This window comes from Bombus flavifrons, chromosome 6, assembly GCF_040668555.2.
Source record: "Bombus flavifrons isolate JBK064 chromosome 6, iyBomFlav1_principal, whole genome shotgun sequence".
NCBI classification, from domain to species: Eukaryota; Metazoa; Arthropoda; class Insecta; order Hymenoptera; family Apidae; genus Bombus; species Bombus flavifrons.
The window spans coordinates 8,635,862-8,657,611 of record NC_138447.1 but is presented as its reverse complement, the minus strand read 5'-3'; the positions used below and the strand labels follow the sequence as shown (position 1 = coordinate 8,657,611).

The following is a 21,750-nucleotide window of genomic DNA, read 5'->3' as shown; positions in this document are numbered from 1 at the left end:
ACAAATCCACTCGACAACCGCACGTCCCTCTAGACACGCAATTTCCCTTCGATACGCACCCTCTAAATTCGCGATCGCGAAATCACGGCGAATTGGCACGAATGTAGGCGTTACGCGTATGCTTATGTATGTATGTGAGCGTAAATTCGTCGTAGAAAGGAAGACTGATTTAAAGATTAAGATTCCAAGGTTCGAAATAGAACGAAAATAAAAAAAAAGACGAACTTATTGAATTTTACAAATTTTTTTTAAGCGATAATCTCAATAGGTAGAAGCTATGGGTTTTATAATACACAATTAGTTTTAACGTTTATTATTGCGGAAATTGATCTATTTATGTTATCTGACTTTACTCGTAGCACGAATCTAGGCCCACGAATATCTTCAATATTTTGCTGATTGCGAAGTATTTTATTGACATTTTCATAACGATATAGAGGACACGATTAGCGAGAACAAGATAACATTGCCGGAGCATATAACTGGAACAACTTCGATCACTCTACTTATCTAAACTTTACTTTTATTGCAAAGAAATCTTAATTAATGCGCGGTTAAATATAATATACTCTTGATGAATGAATCAGTTATCTGAACGTGAATTCAAATTACATGAACGAAAAGCCATATGTAGTGAATCAATGAACTTCTGTTATAAGAACTTTTTCCTTTCCGACGAATTCAAGTAAATGAAGTTCTCTGTAAAGAATGATTTTAGTGAAAAATATTTGAAACGAATGTTGAATGGTTTCGTAGAGGGCATAATCTGATATGATTAATCTTTTTCTGTGGACGTATAGAAGACACACGAAAATCAAGCTTGTTTATTTTTTGATAGTATTATTTATCTTTTACAGTGTAAATCTATAGCTCGTCGTTCTCTATAAAAATGTATCAGTCTGTTTACATAAAAATATCACTAGTTTAGGATGTGTAAATTACATTGCTTTAAATAAATGTTACATTGAAATTGAAATATCTTCTAAATCGATATATTAACACTTTTTTTTATGGAAATTGTTGCGTCGTTTACCACAATAAAAAACATATGATTTCTCGTTAAAGAAGAAATAAAACAATGTTTGATGTTTATGTGTCATTTACGTATTGATCTTCAGAGAAAACTAATTACGTCAAATTACGTTCCTCTATAAAACTATGCAACTTCTATTTCAAACATTTCTAACTAAAATCGTTACTTACAAAAGAATCGAAATGGTTACAGTTATGTGTTCCTGAATATAGGCAACATGCAAGTTACCAAAGAAGTCTGCGAAATCCTCGTAGAGTTGCATCCAGATAAATTTTCCACGGTTTTGTCAATCGCGCATAACGGTATAAACCTTACTAACTTGACAATTCGATAACATAGAACCAAGGTAACCATCGATAAGATACGCTTCTGCCATATGATATCCTATCTATTAGTCCTTATAAGGTAGAAATAAACTGATAATCGCGTTTTTCCAGATCCATATTGAAGAAATTATTTATTTTTCGTTCAGCGATCTAACACGTTTCTCTCGTGTCCTTTGTTTTATCTCATAAGCCGTGACATTTAATTTTCAGAGTTGTGGGCTACGTCGATACACACGTATCGTGAAAGTGTGGCCCATTAACTCTTCGAGTGTGTAGTCAATAATATGAGTAATACGTTAAATATCCGAAAAGCAATTCTGTGTTTAACGAAAAAGCATCTTGTACAGGTACACGGTCACCGTCTGTATGTAACGCGATAGTACAGTTAGGTTTTCTATGATAAGTATTCAAATACTTTCATGAACTACTGTATAACGACTCCATCGAACGTTATCAGCGCGTGTCGTCTCGGGACAACCGCATCTCCGCGAGAATTTCACTCGGCAATTACGCGACGCTTCGATCCCAAGCTGTCACCTTTTTTGTGCGCTTTCACGCGCGCGTGACCGTTTTAATCTATTCCAGCAGACTGGTAAACGAACACGAAAGTCGCGGATAGTATCTGCGCATAATTGGAAATCCTATAATTCTTGGGTAAGCTCCGCGCCACGGAGTAACTTAATACGCGCGTTCGAGTGGCCATTCATTCCACGATTGGCCATGGCCTAGTTACGCCGATTCTGTAAATAACCGTGTGCGTGTTCTTGCACAATATCGACTGGCCACCACCTTCCTTTACCAAATTTCCCACTCGATTCAACGTCTCGATTGCACTCGACAACAACTTCTACCCGAACAAAGTTTAAAAAGTAAGGTTGCAAGGAAACTCGATACTTTTCTGTTAATAGGTGCACGTTGTCGTTCCACGGATCAGATATCCTCCACGTCGAATAACACTCGAGGGTACGAGGCACGATGTATTGGTGGCGAAGTTTAAGCAAAAGTCCGAAGAAAATGTATTTTTTGTATTTTATTGAACGACGTATTAGTTTGACGTATATGTGATATTTGGTTGAAGTTGAAATTCGATCAGTCAAATTATCACGAAAGCTGCATTTTAAGAGGGAATCAAGATATCCTCTACTCCATCTGAATATTTTTTTACTGTACCTAGAAAAAAGAAATCTAACGATTCCATTCCAAGATTCGTTGAAATTTGCGATCGTTATATTTGTCAACGTTACAATGTACGGAGTTGATCAACGTGACTTTTGAGCAACTCAAATACGCTTGAAATATCAAAGGTGCCTTCTTATTGCTGAAAATTTTTCGGTTGTCAATAATTCTATGAAAAATTGTCGAACAGTCAAAAGGGAACGTTGATCGCAAAAAAGAAAAAAAACGGCTGGCTGTTTCGCATGTACTTGACACTCTCTGCGAGTATATTCTTCACGCATCAGCTACTACGACATCGCTCAACCGTGAAAAATAGCGTCACGCGCGAATCGCACGACGTAGCCTGTGTCTGCAGCCAATAAAAACAGCTGTTTTCTACGTTCTCCGGATAGAACCGAAGCAACGGTGTACCACGGCCGTTTACGTAACCACGGTTTGCCTAATTTCGACTTCGAATCGACCGGATAATCCGCAGGCGTTTTATACGTTGCACGAGTCCGCTGATCTCGTTTCACCGACTCGTTAATCACTTTACAGTCATCGTGCGCCTATATTTCAGCTTTGGACAGGTAAAACTCGTTTGATTCTAAATGCGAAAGACTTCGAGTTGCAAGAATGGAGGAGTTCCTTTGGACAAGATAAGTATAAGAGACAATTAAACGAATCGCGTTGGATAGTCGAGTTCTAGTCTTTTTTAATATTTTCTATGTTTGAATTGATAGTTGTAATGGATTAAAAAATCTTGCTCTTTTTATATTTACAAAACAGAGAAAAATTTTTTAATAATCGAACTATTTGATTACAAAATACACTCGAAAACTACGGTGCTTGCTGTATGGAAAAGTGGAACACGAATTGTAGTGTAATTATCTTCTCTGCAGGTGATCGTATAGAACCATCGTATAATATATTTCTCTCAACGGAATCACAATTTTTAACGCATTAATCGACGCAATGCGCAACTATATGTTTACCATAAATCTACAGAACCTTCTCCAGGAAGTTTTTCAATTTCAAAATGAAATGAATATTAATTAATCGCGCGTATCACAAGGAAAACTAAATTATACAACGTTCTGAAGGTTTCATTAGAGATGTATCTTATCGAGGTTTGTGTTCAATACCAGCAAGTGTCTCGCGACTCATGGGCGGAAGTCGCGTTTAAAAAGAAATTCCCTCCAGTAATCATGGTATTACGATACACGACGATGATCGATCGCGTGCAAGCCATCTCGGGCGGAATTTAGAAAACACGCGAAAAGTTTCTGTTGGAGCAGAAAGATGGTGGGATTAAGGTGAAAGTTTCCAGTAAGAGATTTCTGGTTCCGTTGAACGGCTGAGCGTGCTCCGAGAATGAGAATAATGGACACGGTCGCAACGAGTTATTAAAGGGTAATCCAGCAGAGTGCCCTTTATTCATTGTCGTTGGAGGAACGTGACTTCGTTGCCGTTACTCGGGACGTTGCGTTTCCGAGTGGGTCCAACGACCTCTTTATTTTCATTAGCCTCCGGTAGATTACGAGGCTCCGGGGTAGATTAACTCGTAAGTTAATATCTCAATCGGCCGCGTGATTAGCGATTAACTTAAACTGCGTTTTCGAAACGCTGCGGGCCTGCCTCGCTTTTACCGTTTCCGCCTCGCGATTCAATACGCTTTTCGTTTAACTCGCGTTCGTTTCTATTTTCGCCGAATATCGAATCCAATCTTTACTTTCGCGATGAAGTTTCATAGAACTCGAATTGTCTGTATATTTTTGTGCGACGATGTACGTGGATATCGAGTTTATCTTCTAGTTGAACGGTTTTATTTATTTTATACAACTTTTCGTTGTTTTGGCAATATAGAAAGAAACGAATCGTTTAAGGGTCATTATAGTTATCGATTTACTACTTGAAGGTGTCGTGTGATTTATGGATGATAATGAAAATGTACAATATGTGTCGATGTACGATGGAATAAACGTTGCTCGTGTTCCTCGGATAGATCGCGGACAAAATTGTGAAATCGATAGGACAGTCGAGCGGGACCGCAGAGAATGTACCGTTTACGTAAATCCGTTTTTCATAGCACGGCTCGTTTCGCCGCGACGCGACGTTGTAATCCGCGTCTGAAACCTTGAAAATACGATCTTCGAGTGAAACGTCGTTTTCCGAATGCTACCGTCTAGACCGTAGCCGTGAGCACGCAATTTTACCTTAATTTATCCTACCAAACATTCGTCGCAATGCTTCGATCGATCGAGAGTTTTCAATTTTCGGTATCACCTACCGTATGATACCTAGTCAACAAATTTTGAAAGTCCTATGGAAGTTCATTTTTACCTTCCCATTGAGAAATAATCAAACAGCTCTGTTGCGTGAATTTTTCCATTCTAAAGCTGACAATTTCTATAAATTTGAAATAATGAAACTATACATATAGAGTTACTACCTGGAGAAGTGGATTAAATCACGCAGAAATTACTTTAATTAAATGTATCCAGAAAATAACCGGACAATTTTGTTCCACGAATTTTTCAGTTTTCAAACGGAGCTACAGCAATTACTCATTGGAAAAGTGTATTAAAACGTGTAAAAATTACGTCGATTAAATATACGACGTAAAATTTTATTTACAAACCGAGATAAAACTTCCATATGCACCAAACTAATATTTAAGCCGATTTAAACTAACTCTAGTCACTAAATAAATAGAATTAGTAATGTAAACGAACCTTTTGGTAGCGGATCGACGCTGTTCTGTGCCGAGTACTCGCCGAGGCCGTGCGTTCGATGATGTTGATTCTGATGATTCTGCGGCGGGGGCGACGCTTCCCTGACGCAGCCCATCAATGTCAGGGCACCTCCGACCCCTCCCCCGCCGCCACCACTACCTCCTCCTCCCCCGCCGCCGCCTCCACCTCCGGTGGCGGTGCTCGTCGACATCCTGCTGGTCTGAAACACCCCGAAGAACCATGTCGCCACGTAAGACTCTGTGACACGCTGATACCATGCTGTGAGAAACGAATTCTCCGCCCTTTTCCAGCTCTTCCAGCCATCCATCCTCCCGTCTTTCGTTTTCCACGATCGGCCGAATTTTTTCTCGCTCGAACACGCTCCCGCACTATTTCCACCGCCCCCCGAAACACCACTGATCTCACAAGCGGCGCGCGTACGAGGCAACTATGCCGAGACAATTTCGGGATATCGATCTGTACCAGCTGACCTTAGTCTCCGTTCATACCGACCTTGCACAATGCCTCGTTACCATATCCACGCGCTCTGCCCGGCGACCGGTTCCCCTGGGAACGTACAAGTCTCGAATTCGTTGCTCAACCACCGAGCACGCGTCTCTTCTCTTTTTCATTCGCGTAATATTATCCCGCTCTACCATAAGCGAAAACGAACCAACGTTAACCTAACCCTAGCCGTGAAGAATTGAAAGAAACAGTTCGTGTGAACTCGGATACGTTCGTTCGGTCGTTTCGTAACTACCAACGTCGTTACATCGTCTCGAACGTCAACCTAACGATCCGCCCTACGACGCACTATTATGTCACTGCGTCCACTGCGTTTCACTTTCCTCTGTCACGGCTCGTCTTCGTGTTTCACGATACAAGGTCACAGGTCGTGCCTCCGCCGAGCTTGTCAAGACCAAAATTACCAACGAGAGGCCGGTTGAACGCTTTGAAGAATCCAGACGAAGCTCGTTGACGAACTTCGAGGATGGGGTACTCGGCTTCCTGACCGATTTTCCGTTCACGGCGGGCAAGAAAAGGGTGAGAAGCGGAGACGGGTCATGGAAGCGTCGCACGCTCGTCACTGTCACATCGTGGTGATCCCTCTTTCCTCTCCCTCGTGTTTCTTGATACGTGTCGATGTAGGCTTAGGTTCCTTGTCTGCGCGGTACACTCTCACGGAGAGACGAATAGCCGATGCAGCCTCTGCGTGTCGACAGAACGACACTCTTTCTCTCTCCCTCTCTCTCTCTCTCTTTCTGTAGCAATGGGTCAGGAGATGGTCTCCATGGTAACTGCAGCCAGCGAGGGGTGCAGGGGCGGCGGTATCGTGCATCGATTGCACCCTCGGCTGCCGGATGACCCTGACCTTCGCACAGCTGACGACCACGTCGGATCCGCGTGCAGCGCCGCGGGATGTGCAAGGTTGTCGGGCGAAATTATCGTTGCCGGTTCTCGTTAAGGTATCGTTACGAGCTTGCGTTACACCTTTTACGGTGGGCCTTTTAAATCCCCCAGCGCGAGACCGCTGCATCCGCGTTTCTCTTCTCTTCGCTTCTGGTATCCTTCTCCGCTTCGGCCGTGGGTCGAGCCTGACCGCGAGGACGATGGTAATGTCACGGTGACCCGGAAATAGGCGCGGCATTGATGACACGGTGACGGTTTCCACGTGTTACCTTAAGGTTGTGTTGTTTCACGGAGACAGTAACTGATATGTTTCTGACAGCGACTTGATTATTCTAATTGTTGGAGTAGACGGTATACGTGTAGTATTCTGAGTAGAACCATGTCTTGGATATTTTATGCTTTCTATTGTTTATATCTCTTTTATATACTACTAGCTAAAGATTTAAAATTCGAAATGGCACAACGTATTTTTCTCGTGTGATGTTCGCCTTCTCTAAAATTTTCGAAATATTCCTCGTAATGATGCAACATCGGAGATATTAAAATTTTACTCGTCTCAATAGTTACATCTTTGAATTCCGTGAAACTTTGTCAACTTATCGACTATGTTTAAAAGACTTCTGTGAACCTGATAAACTGTTCTCATTTCCAATTACGTCATATTGAAATTCTGTTTATTCACAAAGCGATATTAGAATCTGAAAACCAACGAAAATTTTGTTCTTTGTGTTTTCCTTCAGTGATTTTCGTTTCTTCACGCAGGGCGAGAGAAACGTAAGCTTTAAGGGATTAAACCTTTGCACGGTATCTGATCTTCCTAAGGCAACGAAGGGTGGATATGTTTACCGAGCTGCCTTTGAGCTTTTGTAAATCGTCAGTTTTGCCTGCGGAATAGCGCACGTCCGTTGAAACGTGATTTGTTTACAGAGCAGCTGATAAAGGTTAAAGGCTAAGCGCTCTTTGTCGTCCAACCATCGTTTTCCACAAAGGATGACGTTTAAAATTTCATTGGATCGATCTTGCATTTTTAACTTTTTTTCGCCTCCGAATTAGCTTCGATAAAGCATCCACATTGAAATTTATACTCAGATTGACTCGTTCACATTGTTACGAGTCTATGGATAGCTGATGAGGTGAAAGTGTCGACGCTTTTATGCAAGCGTTTACAATGAAAGAGCAGCGAAGGCTTGCAAACGTTAATCGAGCTAGATTCGTTAGATAAAGTCGGGAGATTGCCACGACCTTGACATAGCTGCCATGAACTATGTCGCCAATGCAACGACTTTAACACTTGGTATTAGCGTCACCCGCTTTGATTAAAGCGCAACCCACACCAAGATTCGGGGATGCCCGGAATTGTTCCGTCCTCTCTCTCTCTCTCTCATACTCATACTCTCTCAAATTCACTTATACGCTAGCCATGAAGAGTCAACGATCTTCCTTTTCCTTAACCTGTTGACCGAGGAGGATGAATTAACTCGTTACTCTAATACTAATTTCTTGGAATTTGACGCATAGATAGACACCTTTGGGTATTTCACGAACACAATACTAACAGTGTGATTCTAGTATACTAACAGTGTGATTCTATTAGTATTACTTAATTTATTTTTTAAATGTATATCTGATATTTATTGTCATCACACTAAAATACCGAAATGTTTAAGCAATTTCGGTAGTATAATGTAATTAAATTTAATTTATTTGCTCTGGTTAATGGAATGGACCTTTTCATACAAATATTACGAGTGGCAGTCACGCAAGTGAAACAATATACGTAACGTGAGTAAAATTAAACGAGGAGCAGGATAATTACGCGGAGTAACATGATGATACAAACAACGAACGAAATCAAAATAATAGTAATAATTTTGATAATAATACAAGTAAAAAATAATAATACGCACTAGTGGCAACAAAAATTGATAATTATAGTAAAATAATAACAAAAGTAACGAGTGGTACAAATTATAATAATAGCACAATTTATAGAAGAGTGTGAGGTAACGTGGAATAGAGTAAAAGAAAAGAAAAGAAGAAACGAGAGAAAGAGAGAATATTTGTAATTCGTAATAAAATATTTTATATACATATGTCGAGTTCTCATTATGATTAGGGTTAGGGACGTGAAACGAATCCTCATTTGTACTACACATGGTTGCTATGCAATGGAGAAGACATTGACTAGTGCAAATACGACTACTACAGAATTTGACAAGTAACCGCGGTAATCAGACACTCGAGAAGCTAATGACAATGATCCTAGGTCCAACAACGAATCCGCGGTCAACGGGTTAGTAGGCTTATTCCTTCGTCGAAGTCTAAGTTGGAATTGATACCTAGCGTGGAGATAGCAAGACGTTAGTTAACTAGTCCAAAAGCTCGTACACCAGCGAGAGTGACTTTCCGTCACGGTGACGCTGTCGAGGAAAACTATGATGGGATGTGTCTAAGAACACGAAATCCTCGGATTCGTGGAGAGATGTCTTCATTCGGGAAGTGAGGGAAATTGACGCTGCTGTTAATTGGTCAATTTGGGACAAAGACTGCTTGTCCGTTTGAAGAACCTTGATTAACAAAATCCTAAGGTTTATAGCGGGTCCTCAGGCTAGCTGAACTTGTGCTGTATAGCTGCATCGATATCTGTTAATCATTTTGCCCGAAGGAACCGTTGGAATGTTTATTATCGAGTACCTCTACGGGTATTTCTTTTAATGAGGGCTATATTATTACTCCATACTTTTGTTAGACGGAGCGTTCGTCCCGTTGACCGCGGCTGCGTTCGGCGACTGATCGTCGCCTTGAGCCCAAGCTCATTGTCACAAATCTCAAATAAATACAAATGGGTAGAATGACGGCAAATTGTTTAATTAGAGCTGTAGACTTTAATTACAATTTTATGGATTTTCCCGAAGTTCCAGAGGGGAGACTCCGGTGTCCTTTCATCTCTGGCATATATATATTCCAAACCAATCTCTAGAAACCTGTTCTGCACGAAGAGGAATAGAAATTAAAATTCTCCTATTGCACCATGATCTAAGCTATAAGAGTTCAGAAGGTTAATACACTCACGTTTGTTCCTATCTTCTATGGTGTAAGTTTAGCACGCATTGGATATTTTTAACCGATTTAACTAGTTTGACAAGCCGTTAACTTTCTTATTTGAAAAAACGAAAACCACAGTTTCCTCCGATAAAACGATACTTTCGTTCGTGTCTGATTCAGTCAGCCATTTACACACCCTAATGACGATACATTTTTTCCAAATACGAGCCACGAAAGTTTTCGAGCGATCGTAGAAACAAAAGTTTCTCGAGGCTGGCACGGCGATCGCCGTCAAGGAATTTTTCGTTATTAATTCTTTATTAATTAACCTTGACACAGACTTTCGATTCGCCTCCTACGTCTCGCCGAGTAACTCGCGTCGAACCGTCCGTTACAAAGTCGCTCGTAATTACAGTTTTCGGGGACATTCGGAGGCTGTACAAGCTGAGGGTAATTAACCATGCGCCGTGGAAGAAGTCCTTCGCATTCGAAGAGAAAGCAGGAAATCTGACTTACAATTCGCCAAGACTTAATTGCGTTGTCAAACGCCAAAAAGTGAAATCTTCAAATTTACTCTTACCTTTATAACTTTCTCTTACCTATTTTCTTTCTTTCTTCTACTTTAGAAAAAACTCTTACCTCTAACAGACATCTTTGATTATGAAATATAAGATATCAGCTTGCTGTACATAATCCTCCTAGAATACATCTTTTTCTTCAAATCTGATTCACAGCATTCATTCACGAACATATTGCTTCAGACTCGTCATTAGGAACAAGTACTCGTTACATTCTTGCCGATCTCGATAATGAAATACGATCGTTTATATCTCGATACAAGCCGACCTTAATATCTTCAAAAGTTCCGTATGTTTTTAATAACGAAAAGAAAAAAGAACATCCGAAACCCGTCATTTCGACTGAATCCATTCTTTGGAGTAATCGAAATGATTGCTGTTACGTGCCCGTCCCTTTAAGTATATTGTGCATCAACGACGATGGAATTATGCAAGACTTGCGCATTCATTTCAGGAAGGCCCGTGGTATTCGTTCGAGTCAGTTTTACGCCGAACGTTCGAGTAATTGCAGTCTTCCGGTTCTGTCGAACAATCACAGACTCACAACCATATATAACGAGCATCGATTCCCTCATCGCTCAAGTATCCAGCCACGATGAGCCGATGCGAAGCGCCATCCTCCTCGGATGCCTTTTACGGTCGTCGAGAACAATATACCCATCGTAGCGCGTTTTCTCCTTTCCGCCACTTTACGTTTCGTCCTTTTGTTTCTTCATTCTCGACGAGAAATTACGTCGAGCGTTGTCACGGCACGGTATACTACGCTAAACACGGAACTGATATTCGATGGATTCTGCGTTCGCCGCAAACCAATTTGTCCGCTGACGTAATCCGTAATTAAGATTAGAACGACGATAAGCGTTATCGCCTGTAGCCAGATTACGTTGTATAAATTTTATGGCGAACGAGACAGCGAATGCGCGTAGTTACGCGCGACGACTTCCTACGACTGTGGCTGGAAGCTTGGAAAATTCGGACGATATCGCTTGGGAAATATACGTACATTCCCAGAGTGATTTGAATAGAGTCCAAGGTTTTCGGAATTTTTCAAACGGTCTTCGGATTTCACCTTTATCCGATTACTGCTTTTATCCACCGTGATGCAGCGATCTTATCGTTCGTTCGATTCAAACATCCAGAGATAGGTAGCATTAAACGTTAGTGGATTTTGAAGACTAGGAATAAAATTTAAATAATGCACCGCGCAAGGCAACCAAGGGGTCGATTTTCGTTTCGTCGCCTTCCTTCTTACAACTATCGATAGATCGTGGACATTTATATTTTTATGAGAAATACGAGAAACGAGAAAATGTAGGAAATATTCGTAACACAGAAATACAGATAAAACAAAATATCCAAAGTAAATTACTGGTTATAATAGTCGATAAACGTAAAAGAGCCTCTTGAGTTCTATTTCTTTAATCGTGCTCGTAAAAATACAAATTTCCATAAATATCCACAACCTACTCGTTATTCGTGGCTGCACGTTTCTTTTAACGGTTGTCTTAAAGTCAATTTTTATTATAACAGACACGTGACATGATAGGCGTTTGTTGTATACACGAATAACATGTCAACCTATCAAGACCACAAGACTCTTTTACTTCTGTTCGTTTAATTGATACGATAGAACCAGTCGTAATAACGATTCCCCAATTGTTTTGCGCAGTCTATCAGCCCAGTGTGGTCGGAAATGTCTAATGCGTGGTTAAAGCTCCGTTTTAAAACATACAAAAAATAATGATCGGTGCTTACCTTAAATAGGAACCGACATGGCAGGTACGGTTCGTGTTGCCGTGCCCCGAATATCTGCAAAAAGAACGCCAAAGATCAACATGACAAATAAATAGAGAAGTACACAGACTACGTATGTATATAGATAGTTTTAATTCTAAGTAATCCCAGAAAACTAAAGTACCCTGAATCTTGTTTGCCTGAAAACCGACACGAATTCCACGACGATAAAATAAGTCGGATCTAGAAACGGTGCAGCACCGGTGCGCCGCTCCATGTAAATTGCACAGTGTAGTCGCGCCGAGAATCCCGTCTGATTTACGTAACATCGCGATAGGGCAGGAAGTCTCCGCGACAATTCACGCCTAGTTTCATTGAAAATTTCAAACGGCTGCGAAAACTCGGCTGGTCTGGGCGCGACTGTATTTTTAAATAAACAGTTCGATTATTCTCGATTTCAGGAGAATCTGGAAAATGTCAAGCGAGGTACCAAATTGACTTTGGCGAAGCTGAAATTGCTACGAAACCAGGTCGTTTCAGCGCCTAGTTCCTTTCAAATTTCCAAGCTACGAGAACTGTCCGGCTATAACGACACTTTTACATGAAAACGAATCTAAACGAATACAAACGTAATTAAAAAAAAGTAAGTAACTCACGGCGCGTTAAATGTAAATATTACAAATCATACAACAATTTTAATCGTAAAAGTAAAAATAATATGTGGGTAAATAACACGTTAAACTAACAAATTTTACGAAAATTCTAAAAATATTAAAATAAAAAAAATGACCGTTTTACGAAGCAGAAACTAGTGCGAAAGTGAATCGTTTTCAACGTAGAATCGTAATTTGAAAAAATGTTTGGAAAACGAGGTAGATGGTGAGTGTTGGAGAAAGAAAAACAGGGGGAAACAGGCTGTTAGCGTCTAATGAATGGATCGCGACGAGTGATCTATTCCGCGTCTAGGATCCTCGTAGATCTCGGGTTGCCACGCCCGGACGCGACAGAATTTAAAGCGTCTATTTATAAAGAGTGAACGAACGGCATGGTACCGGGCAACGTTAAAACACATCGGGTCAGAACGCGAGCGTAAACGTGCGATATGCGTGCACATTGTGCTGATCCGGTTAATTCTGGGATGGAGCAAAGAGGAGCAAAAAAGGTAGGGAAAAAATGAAAAAAGGAGAAAAGAGAGGGAAAAAAAGGGATCACCGACATAATTCGTGTTCCGTGCCTCTCATATTTGTGGCTGGCTATAAATATCCACGGCGTGCATCGCTCTTCTGCAAACAGAGCAAAAAATAAAACAAGTCGACGTTGGAAGGAACTGTTCGCGACGAAATGCAATTTTTTAACGTCCCGTAGTTTTTACGCTCGTAAACAGCTTTGTTCTTCGTCGACGAAACTCCGACAAACGAGGAAACCGCTCGCTGGGACACGTTGGCAAAAAGCTGTGCACGCTAATTCGCGTTCGAACGATTGAACGCTATTTCATTCTTCTTTAAGGGGTATCTCCATGATCTGTGTTTGACCAACAGTCGTTGCTATTAAATCGTCCAATAAGTTCCTTTTCTCTCATTTACAAGCTTCTACCGATTTCAGTGGCATTCTCGTTTACTTGTTTGCGATGAATATTTCGCAATTCTTATATACATTTTCGCATTGGCTTCAAATTTCACCGATATGATCATGACTTCCGTGTTTCGTTACGACGAGAATGAAATTTTAAAATATCGTAGACAACACGCACGATATGTACGTAAAAGTTTCCTATGGTAAGCGTTCGAAATGCTTTCGTCAGCCGTTCTAAATTCGTACGAGGGACGATTGTTCCAAAACGAAGTCGTTTCGCCCGGAAGTGGAGAGAAGAAGCGTGCATTTCTTCCTTTCGAAGGGACTTTCCCGTACAGTTGCTTATTTAAGAAACGTCTGCTCTGAAACGAGTACCATCGGGTGTATTTTCGTCCCTCGGTATGAAAGCGTGGTAGAAAATAGTTGTGGTCGTGTTTCTTCTACGCTTAAAGAACCTCTCGATCGGAGATACCGTCCGACCGATGCAACTCCTCTATTTTTTCTTTTCCTTTTTTTCTCTACCTATCGACTCGTTCCCTGCCTTCGTTTCATAATTCAAACCAAAGGATCAATCTTTCTTTCGTCGAACCGATATTTCCTGCCGCGTCTTCCAACGAGACTATTCTACTGGAAATAAAACAGAATCCTTTTCACGAGTTATCGAATTTGTTATATGCCGCTGTATACCACCCGTGCGTAATTCCATATCGCAAGAAATACGATAACATACAGCATGAAACTTGGAGGAGCACACGATCCAGTTGCCTTCGATAAAATCACCTTTCGTCATCTTAGGTCAGATAACTTTACCAGATGATAGTTACACAGATTTTTATACAAATTTATATTTTTACCAACATAACTGAAGTATAACCTAAGTAGAAATTCGTTTTACTTATTAAATATTATAACAGATACTCCGGATATTGATATTCTTCCGTAGGATTCGTGCATACCTCTGCAACCAACTATTAGGTCGTCCGAAAAGTTTCTTTCGTTTTGTAAGGAAATAATGGATGCACAACATTTTCCGTTTTATATGATTTTATTGAATTACGTATGATCCATTTTGTTCTATCAAGTTTCATGTTTGTATAAAGATGCGTCGTTGTAAAAGACGTGTCTGTAAAACAAAGACACTTTCCGGACAACCTAATAGTTGCGATTTATAGCGATCTTTCTGTTTCTTTCAGCCAGGAGCGAGTGATTATTAGCATCAGGCACCCAAACGATTATATCCGCTACTGGTTACAGTATGGATTTCCAGATCCTCAACAAGAAGCGAGTTACATAGCAAACAAAAATCTTCTTTAACGTGATATTTCATCGTCCCTCTACGTAACGACGTTTTCGAGTAGCGACCACTTTCAAACGGACAGAATTAACGTATCCAGTTGACAACAACGTCAAGAGGGAACAACATGGCCGCAAGTAATAATAATTGGTGGAAGCGAAGAGACGGAGAGGAGAAGAATTTGAAAGCCGACGCCCAACGTTAATCCCGTTTCAGTGGAAAGAAAGGCGCATCGGGAAATGAGAAAAGTCGGGAGAGGAAGCAATTGCGACTGGTTTTTCATGGTATTCGTGATTATTCGGTGGAAAGGAACAAAAGAAGAGGCAATACCGGCGGATGATGCGCCATGGCACAAGGCCCGTGTGCCATTCGTTTCTCCGTACCTGTGCATCGTTCCTCTTGTTGCGCTAGAACGGTTGACATATTTCTTTTAGCGGTACACAGACGCCTAGCCGACGTTTCTCCTCCATTCTTCTTCTATTCCTTTGGCCTAGCAACGCCAGTCATTACCAACGCCGCCATCAACCACACGCTGTCATTGTCTGAACGCACTTTGCCGATGCACGCGACAACGCTCGTTTGAAACGCGACTTTAATTGCGTAACACCCGGTCGTCTGTCCGTTTTCACAGCGAAACGAATTAAGACAACGATCACGTGTACCCCATCGTTCACCGAGAACAGTTTTCATGCCATTCGTGACGCTCTAAAATAGTTCATCTCTGTCCGAGGCAAATTGGAAAGCAAAGGAACGAACTTGTTGCGCTTTGTTTTATTTTAAAGTGGATTTGTCGAGGCTGCTTTATAGAAAACGATAAAAGATAATGTGATGTATCGATCGCTTGCAATAAAAAAGACATCGCGTATTATATGTACTTGGCATCACTGGTGCGTGTATTTATAATTCAACTTCTGATATTCTCGGATATTTATTTTATATGTATATATGTGTGTATGAAAATATAGTAATATAGGTATAATCGTACTATAGCATGTTCATTATTTTATAAAACGTTCATTCTCTTAGAGAAACTGATGCAGAACGAAAAACAGAAAGTAATTATTATACGGACGTGCATTGAGAGCCGTGTGACCCAGAAATACAAATATTAAATCGAAGTTGAAAAACCACTTACTAATTGACGACTGAAGTATAAAACACGTGCCGGAGAGATTAAAATGAACAATATGCTAAAAAGAATATGTATAATATAAAGAAAATGAAAACAAGTCTTTGTACATATACCTCGTAAAAGATCATTTAAAAAAATTCTTAAAAATACATCGTAGTGAATCTACGAAATTTCCAAGAAGAATTATAAACCGGTCACTTTGACCACTCTGCTAGTTCTAACAATATCAGGTTCATTTACCGCGAAACCCTAACTGTTCGTTCGCGTTCAACGATATTTCACGAGGGCGCTCACGCCCCTTCTTCCACTCCAGCTTGCTTGGACGTTTTCAGAGATTTACAGAAACGCATGGCGTCGATTCGGACGAACGTGAGTCACCGTCTCGATGCAGCGTGCACACGCATCTTGGAAAGAAAGAGTCATTTAGGAAATTGACCGACAGATCGATAAGTAAGACGATCTCTAGGGAGCAACGAGGAAGGGCGTACTCGTGATAACAGCAAATTAAATTAGAGACCGGTCTATCGCAGTGTTGCGACCGATACCAGCATCGAACCAGCTTACGAATTTTCAGTCCATATTGGCTCAGATTAAACTTCTTTGTGAAATACTGTGTGAATCTGTTAAAACTCTTCTTCTCTTCGCTCCACTATTAGAATCTGTATACGTCGAGATATAAACTTGGCTGAAATTATTTTATCGTTACACAAAGAAGCTAAATTATTAGCTACAACGTTTTTCCTAATAATACATTGGCAATATCTTTTAACGATTTAGATGAGGATTGAAATTATTTTGTTATTATACGAAGAAACTAATCTCGACAATTAGTTGCCACGGATTTTGTGCTCGAATTTAAAGAAGGCCAAGCTATGCGATCGAAATTCACGTCTGTAGATCAAGTCTGACCACCTGCCTCTAAAACTCGAAGTAACATGTACGTGCATATCTACACCTTGCAACGAAGAATCGTATTTCAACCTGCATCCACCATACTCCTCGCTCTTATTTATTTTTACAAACGTTATTTATTTTTATGGATAAACAGCTGACCTGTAAAAATTGTATTTGTCTTCCTTCGACTCGTTACAATACGAAAAATACTAATCCTTGAACAAAGCATCCATTTATCTTTCGATCTCACAATTCTCACAATGGTCTTAGATCTTCCCTTGAGATTCGAGGTTCGACCATACTTACAAGTAGATGTCGAATTGTTTGAGTATCGTTAATACCTCTTGACTCGAGGTACGTTGACCTCCGATCGAATAACACGCGGCCAAGAATTATCTTCGGATTATTCCCGGCAAACGAAACGAGTAACGCAGCGTAGCCCGCTGCGAAGTCGAAATAAATTTGACCTGTCAGAAATTCGAAGAACGTTCCATCGACCAACGGTTAGATAATAGAGGGAGACACCGAATCGGATAATCGAAATTTATCGTTGGAGCGTAGGTACCGGAAACGCTAGTATCTGGATGATCGCGTCTTTAGCGATGCTAGACACGACTCAAAAGTCTGACGCGATGGTCGCTTTTCAAATCGAATTCAAGTATTCGATGGACCGCCCACGTACCAGTCTCGAGGACCACGATTTTATGTAAATCGCTACGCCACCCACGATCCAACGAATCCCGACAGATTCAACGAGAGCTCGAGGCACCGTCTTTTGAAATCTAAACGAATAAAGACTACAGGCGAAGAATATGTACGTGATAAATCACATTTTCTACATCTTACGGAAAAAGCAATTTTAAAGCTCGGTAGTACGTTGGGTATCGATCAACGTCATAGTTATTAAAATTATCTTTTCACGCTTTACATCATCGAGTTCACCTAAATTTCATTTATCACTACATAGAGATTATTTTATACCGCGTTTGAAGAATTTTTCGATTCCGAAACTGATAAGTTTGTCTAAATCGTCGTGCAATGTTCGAATCGAATCGATAAGATCGTTGGAACTTTCTTACAAATTGAGCGTCTTCTTAAAGATCCCGTATCGACCGTATCAGAGGTCAAACTAATTAAAAGTTGCAGGCCGAGTCGAGGGAGAGAGTTCGCTTCTGGAACGGTTCACTCGCGAATAAAGGAAACGGCCAGTCGACCCGTGAGTCACGTTTATTGTTCATCGTTTAGCAACCCACGACGCCTTTCTCCGTTTGAATTAACGGCTCCCCGGCTTTTCGTTGTCCGTAAAGGAAATGAACAGCCACTTGTGCAAACGTTACACACGTTCTGCAAACGTGCTGCTTGCATTAATATTTGGAGAGGAAACGTTCCAATCTTCTTCTCATAGAAACTAAACAGTTTTTAGTGGGTTTAACGCGGAGAGAAAATACGCTGCTTTGCACGTTTTTTGCATTTACAGCTTCTTATAAGTTATTATAACGCAGATTCTAAAATCACGATAGATATGATAATTCAGTGCGATCAGTTTTGGAATGTTAGCTTATTTCCTGGCTACCAAAACGCTGTAACATACCTTCGAAAACTAACGAAAATAAGGTCAGGACACTTAACCGTTTGAATGCCAAACAGCACGATCGCGCTCTTTAGATTTTGTATCGAGAAGTTCCAATACATTTGAACGCTACGGACGACTGACGGTATTTTGTATTTCATTGTTATCTTCTCAATAATTTTTATTGAACTGAATTTGAAATATTTAAATACTAATAGGACGCATATATAACACTATAGATGTATTTCATAAAATAACAAATATGACGAACATTATTGCGCCGTTTGTTTCTCTTCACAATCGATTAAGACAATTTCGGGATTTTTCGATCCTGTTTTTTTAAAAACTCCTGGGACTCAAACGATTAAAGACACAAGAAACGTAATAATTCAACATAGTGCATAGACGTACTTTTTGGAATAGATTTCTATCGACAAACGCCTTAATACGGTGAAAAATAATTGTCAATTAGTCGCCTTTATTATTTATTAGTTACTCAGATCACTCTGGCATCCGGTTTTATACAAGTTTCTCTAGATAAAATATTCGAAAACATGCTTTCTTAATGACTAATTCGCGCTCCAAAAATAATCTGATTCGACGAGAGGCGTCACCATGGTCGTTAAGCTAGCGAGCTAGTGGAAGCCCGGCTCTCGAGAAAGATCAGCCAGTGCGTACGGAATTTTCGTTGACTCGACACACTGGATGAATCACCGACACCGTGTCACTGGTGTCACTTTGCGCGCGTAACCCGGTCGTCTATCGGGACCGCCTCGAGTTATCGCGGCTGGGTACCGTCCTTTGTATCAATCAACGAAAATTAGATTCTCCTTCCCGCCTCGGCGTCACCGATATAAAAGAGGCGCAGCCTTTCTCGACTTAATGACAAAATGGTGGCGGAAATTGGATCGTCGTGGACGAGAGTAGGATGACGCGAAATTGTTTCCTCGTAGATGGCTCGTCGGGCAATGAATTCACGGTGACCCACGTCGTGTAACCAAGAGGACGACGGAGATTTGCTCGCGGAAACGCACCCTCGTCAAACGTTTCTTTTGTTTTATCCTTCGCCTTTCGAAACGACTCAATTACGACGACCACAACGACCACGACGTACGACGGAACGTTTATTTCCAGCAGAGTCGAATTGCGATCTTTGTTCATGGGATTTTGTGTCCAAGTAGATTTTACGCGTACATTTGTATTTCCACGTTTTCGTAATATCGTCGATATACAGGGTGATACAGAAAATAGCTTCAGAATTTTAGAAATACCGGATTCTATCGAGAGGACCAATTTCGTTAAAATTACAAATTTCAATATTTAACGAATTACAAGATTATCGTCTCCTTCGTTTCGTACCATATTTTATTAGGTTGTCCGAAAAATGTCTTTCCTTTTATGAGGAAATAATAGACGCAGGATTTTTATTTTATATTATTTTGTCGAATTACGTACGATCCATTTTGTTCTGTTGAAATAAACACCGCGACATTTCACAGACTTGGTTTCGCGTTTGTATGAAGATGCACTGTTGTTAAAAAACACGTTTGCGAAAGAAAGACACTTTTCAGACAACCTAATACACTGTCCATTGAAGCAATTCATCGTCTATCGCTTTTCTCCAACTTGCTTCCCTGTTGTGATTACTGGAAACACGAACAACGTCACGAAGCTGTCCGGCATTATACTCCTATCGTCTTGTTACAATAGCAAAGAAGCTTCAAAACGTTTTGCATATAAAAAAGACATACTTACTATAATGAAAGTTCAACTACTTTCGCCAGTCGCTATATAATACATAGCGTTCGTTTCCATATAATATTCGAACAGACGAAAAAGACGAACGAGACAACTTTTCCCTCTCGATAAGATTAACAAATATGCTTTAACGACGCGAAAGAAAACGTTGATATCGGGCCCGTATGTCTGCCAAACGAGGGGGCCGTTAAAAGGAAAGTCGCGTAGATTCTTTAACGAGCGCGCTAATTACCCGTTCCTTTTAGAAATCTATAATGGAGTGGAAATTTGTTCGTTTCCTTCGGGCTGAACACGCCATTGGCCTGCACGTTCCTCGTCTCCTTCCAGTGCTCGTAGAACGCTTCTTTATAGGAGTCCATCCATACGATGAGACTGCGTTATAAAACGGAACGCGTGTCGACGTTGCGCGACGAATCGCGAGTCAGCGAGACAAACAGAAACTACATAAATGAAAATGGAAAACGAGGCTGTGCGAGATTGGTCGTTCTCGAGCGAGGAAAGTCTGCACGATTTATCGTCGATCATGAACGACGCTCTCGTGCGGATACAAAAACGACGCGAGAGATGTTCCAGCGAAAGTGCCTCTAACGGTCGGACCAGACGAAGAAACGTATACCGCCTCCGGTATAACGGTATTTAAATGAACGGAATCGTTCGATCGACCGGACAAAGAAAGAGAAAAGGTGGGAGAGGTTCGCGTTTCCTTAAAGCTGCGTCCTCACTGTAGGAACAACGAACGACTATTCGCTGTCTGTTGTCGCTCTACGTCTTAGTAACAGTTTTGCAACGGTAGTTCGAGTCACCTAAGCTTCAACGTGTTAAAATTCCATCTTAAATTTTGCACAGAATAATCGAGCTTGTTGCAAGTGTACGTATTATGCGACGCTATTAATCTTTATTCCAATAACGAAAGAAAACATCGTCTATTTTAAATTGTCTCTTCACTGAACCAACAACGACGAATTTTTAATATAAATACAGAGGCATTTTTTGCGTTTCTGAAGCAACGTAGTCGGAGGAATATTTCCATATCCCTGGTTTCCTTTTGATTTTAAAGCGACATTTGTCCCTCGCAATAAACTATACACATAAGACATTCGTTCCTCTCGCTGCGTGTTTCTTAGTTTTCTGTTGTAGCGGCACTCGACAACAAAACTTTCCAACGGTTTCGTCGATACAGATATATCACCGAAGCGTAAGTGCCGATAGGCCTAACGAGCCATCCATATCCCTACGGTCCTTCCGCTGAATATTTGAAAAATGACGTACGTGGCAACGGTCGCAGACGCTTAACGAATGCGTGCGTAGTGGGGATATTGAGGGGCGAGAAAAAGAAACGGATCGGATGAAGAAAACAGTTGAGTTGTAACCAATAAGTGAAAATCGTCGGTTAGAATCGAGAGTTGTACGTAAAGAGTCGAAAGCGAGAATTGTTAATAAATATATTGTTAAACACCGCTGAGTATTTCTTTGACACCCTACACGTTCTACAGCAAATCACCTCACTGTAGACT

General features: G+C 40.8%; 1 protein-coding gene across 8 annotated transcripts in view; it reads right to left on the bottom strand.

Moving 5' to 3' along the window:
• Window positions 1–21,750, bottom strand: part of LOC138180809 (uncharacterized protein F59B10.2-like) — a 91,770-nt gene that overhangs the window by 40,523 nt on the left and 29,497 nt on the right. For 2 of the 8 annotated variants that reach the window (XM_069115018.1, XM_069115015.1), the window contains exon 1: window positions 5,250–6,470. In XM_069115018.1, coding sequence (XP_068971119.1) covers window positions 5,250–5,577 — 328 coding nt within the window. In that variant the 5' untranslated portion in view covers window positions 5,578–6,470. Of the gene's footprint in view, window positions 1–5,249; window positions 6,474–12,037; window positions 12,092–21,750 lie in introns of those variants that run through there. The other 6 variants (XM_069115016.1, XM_069115020.1, XM_069115013.1 and 3 more) reach the window with 6 other exon arrangements.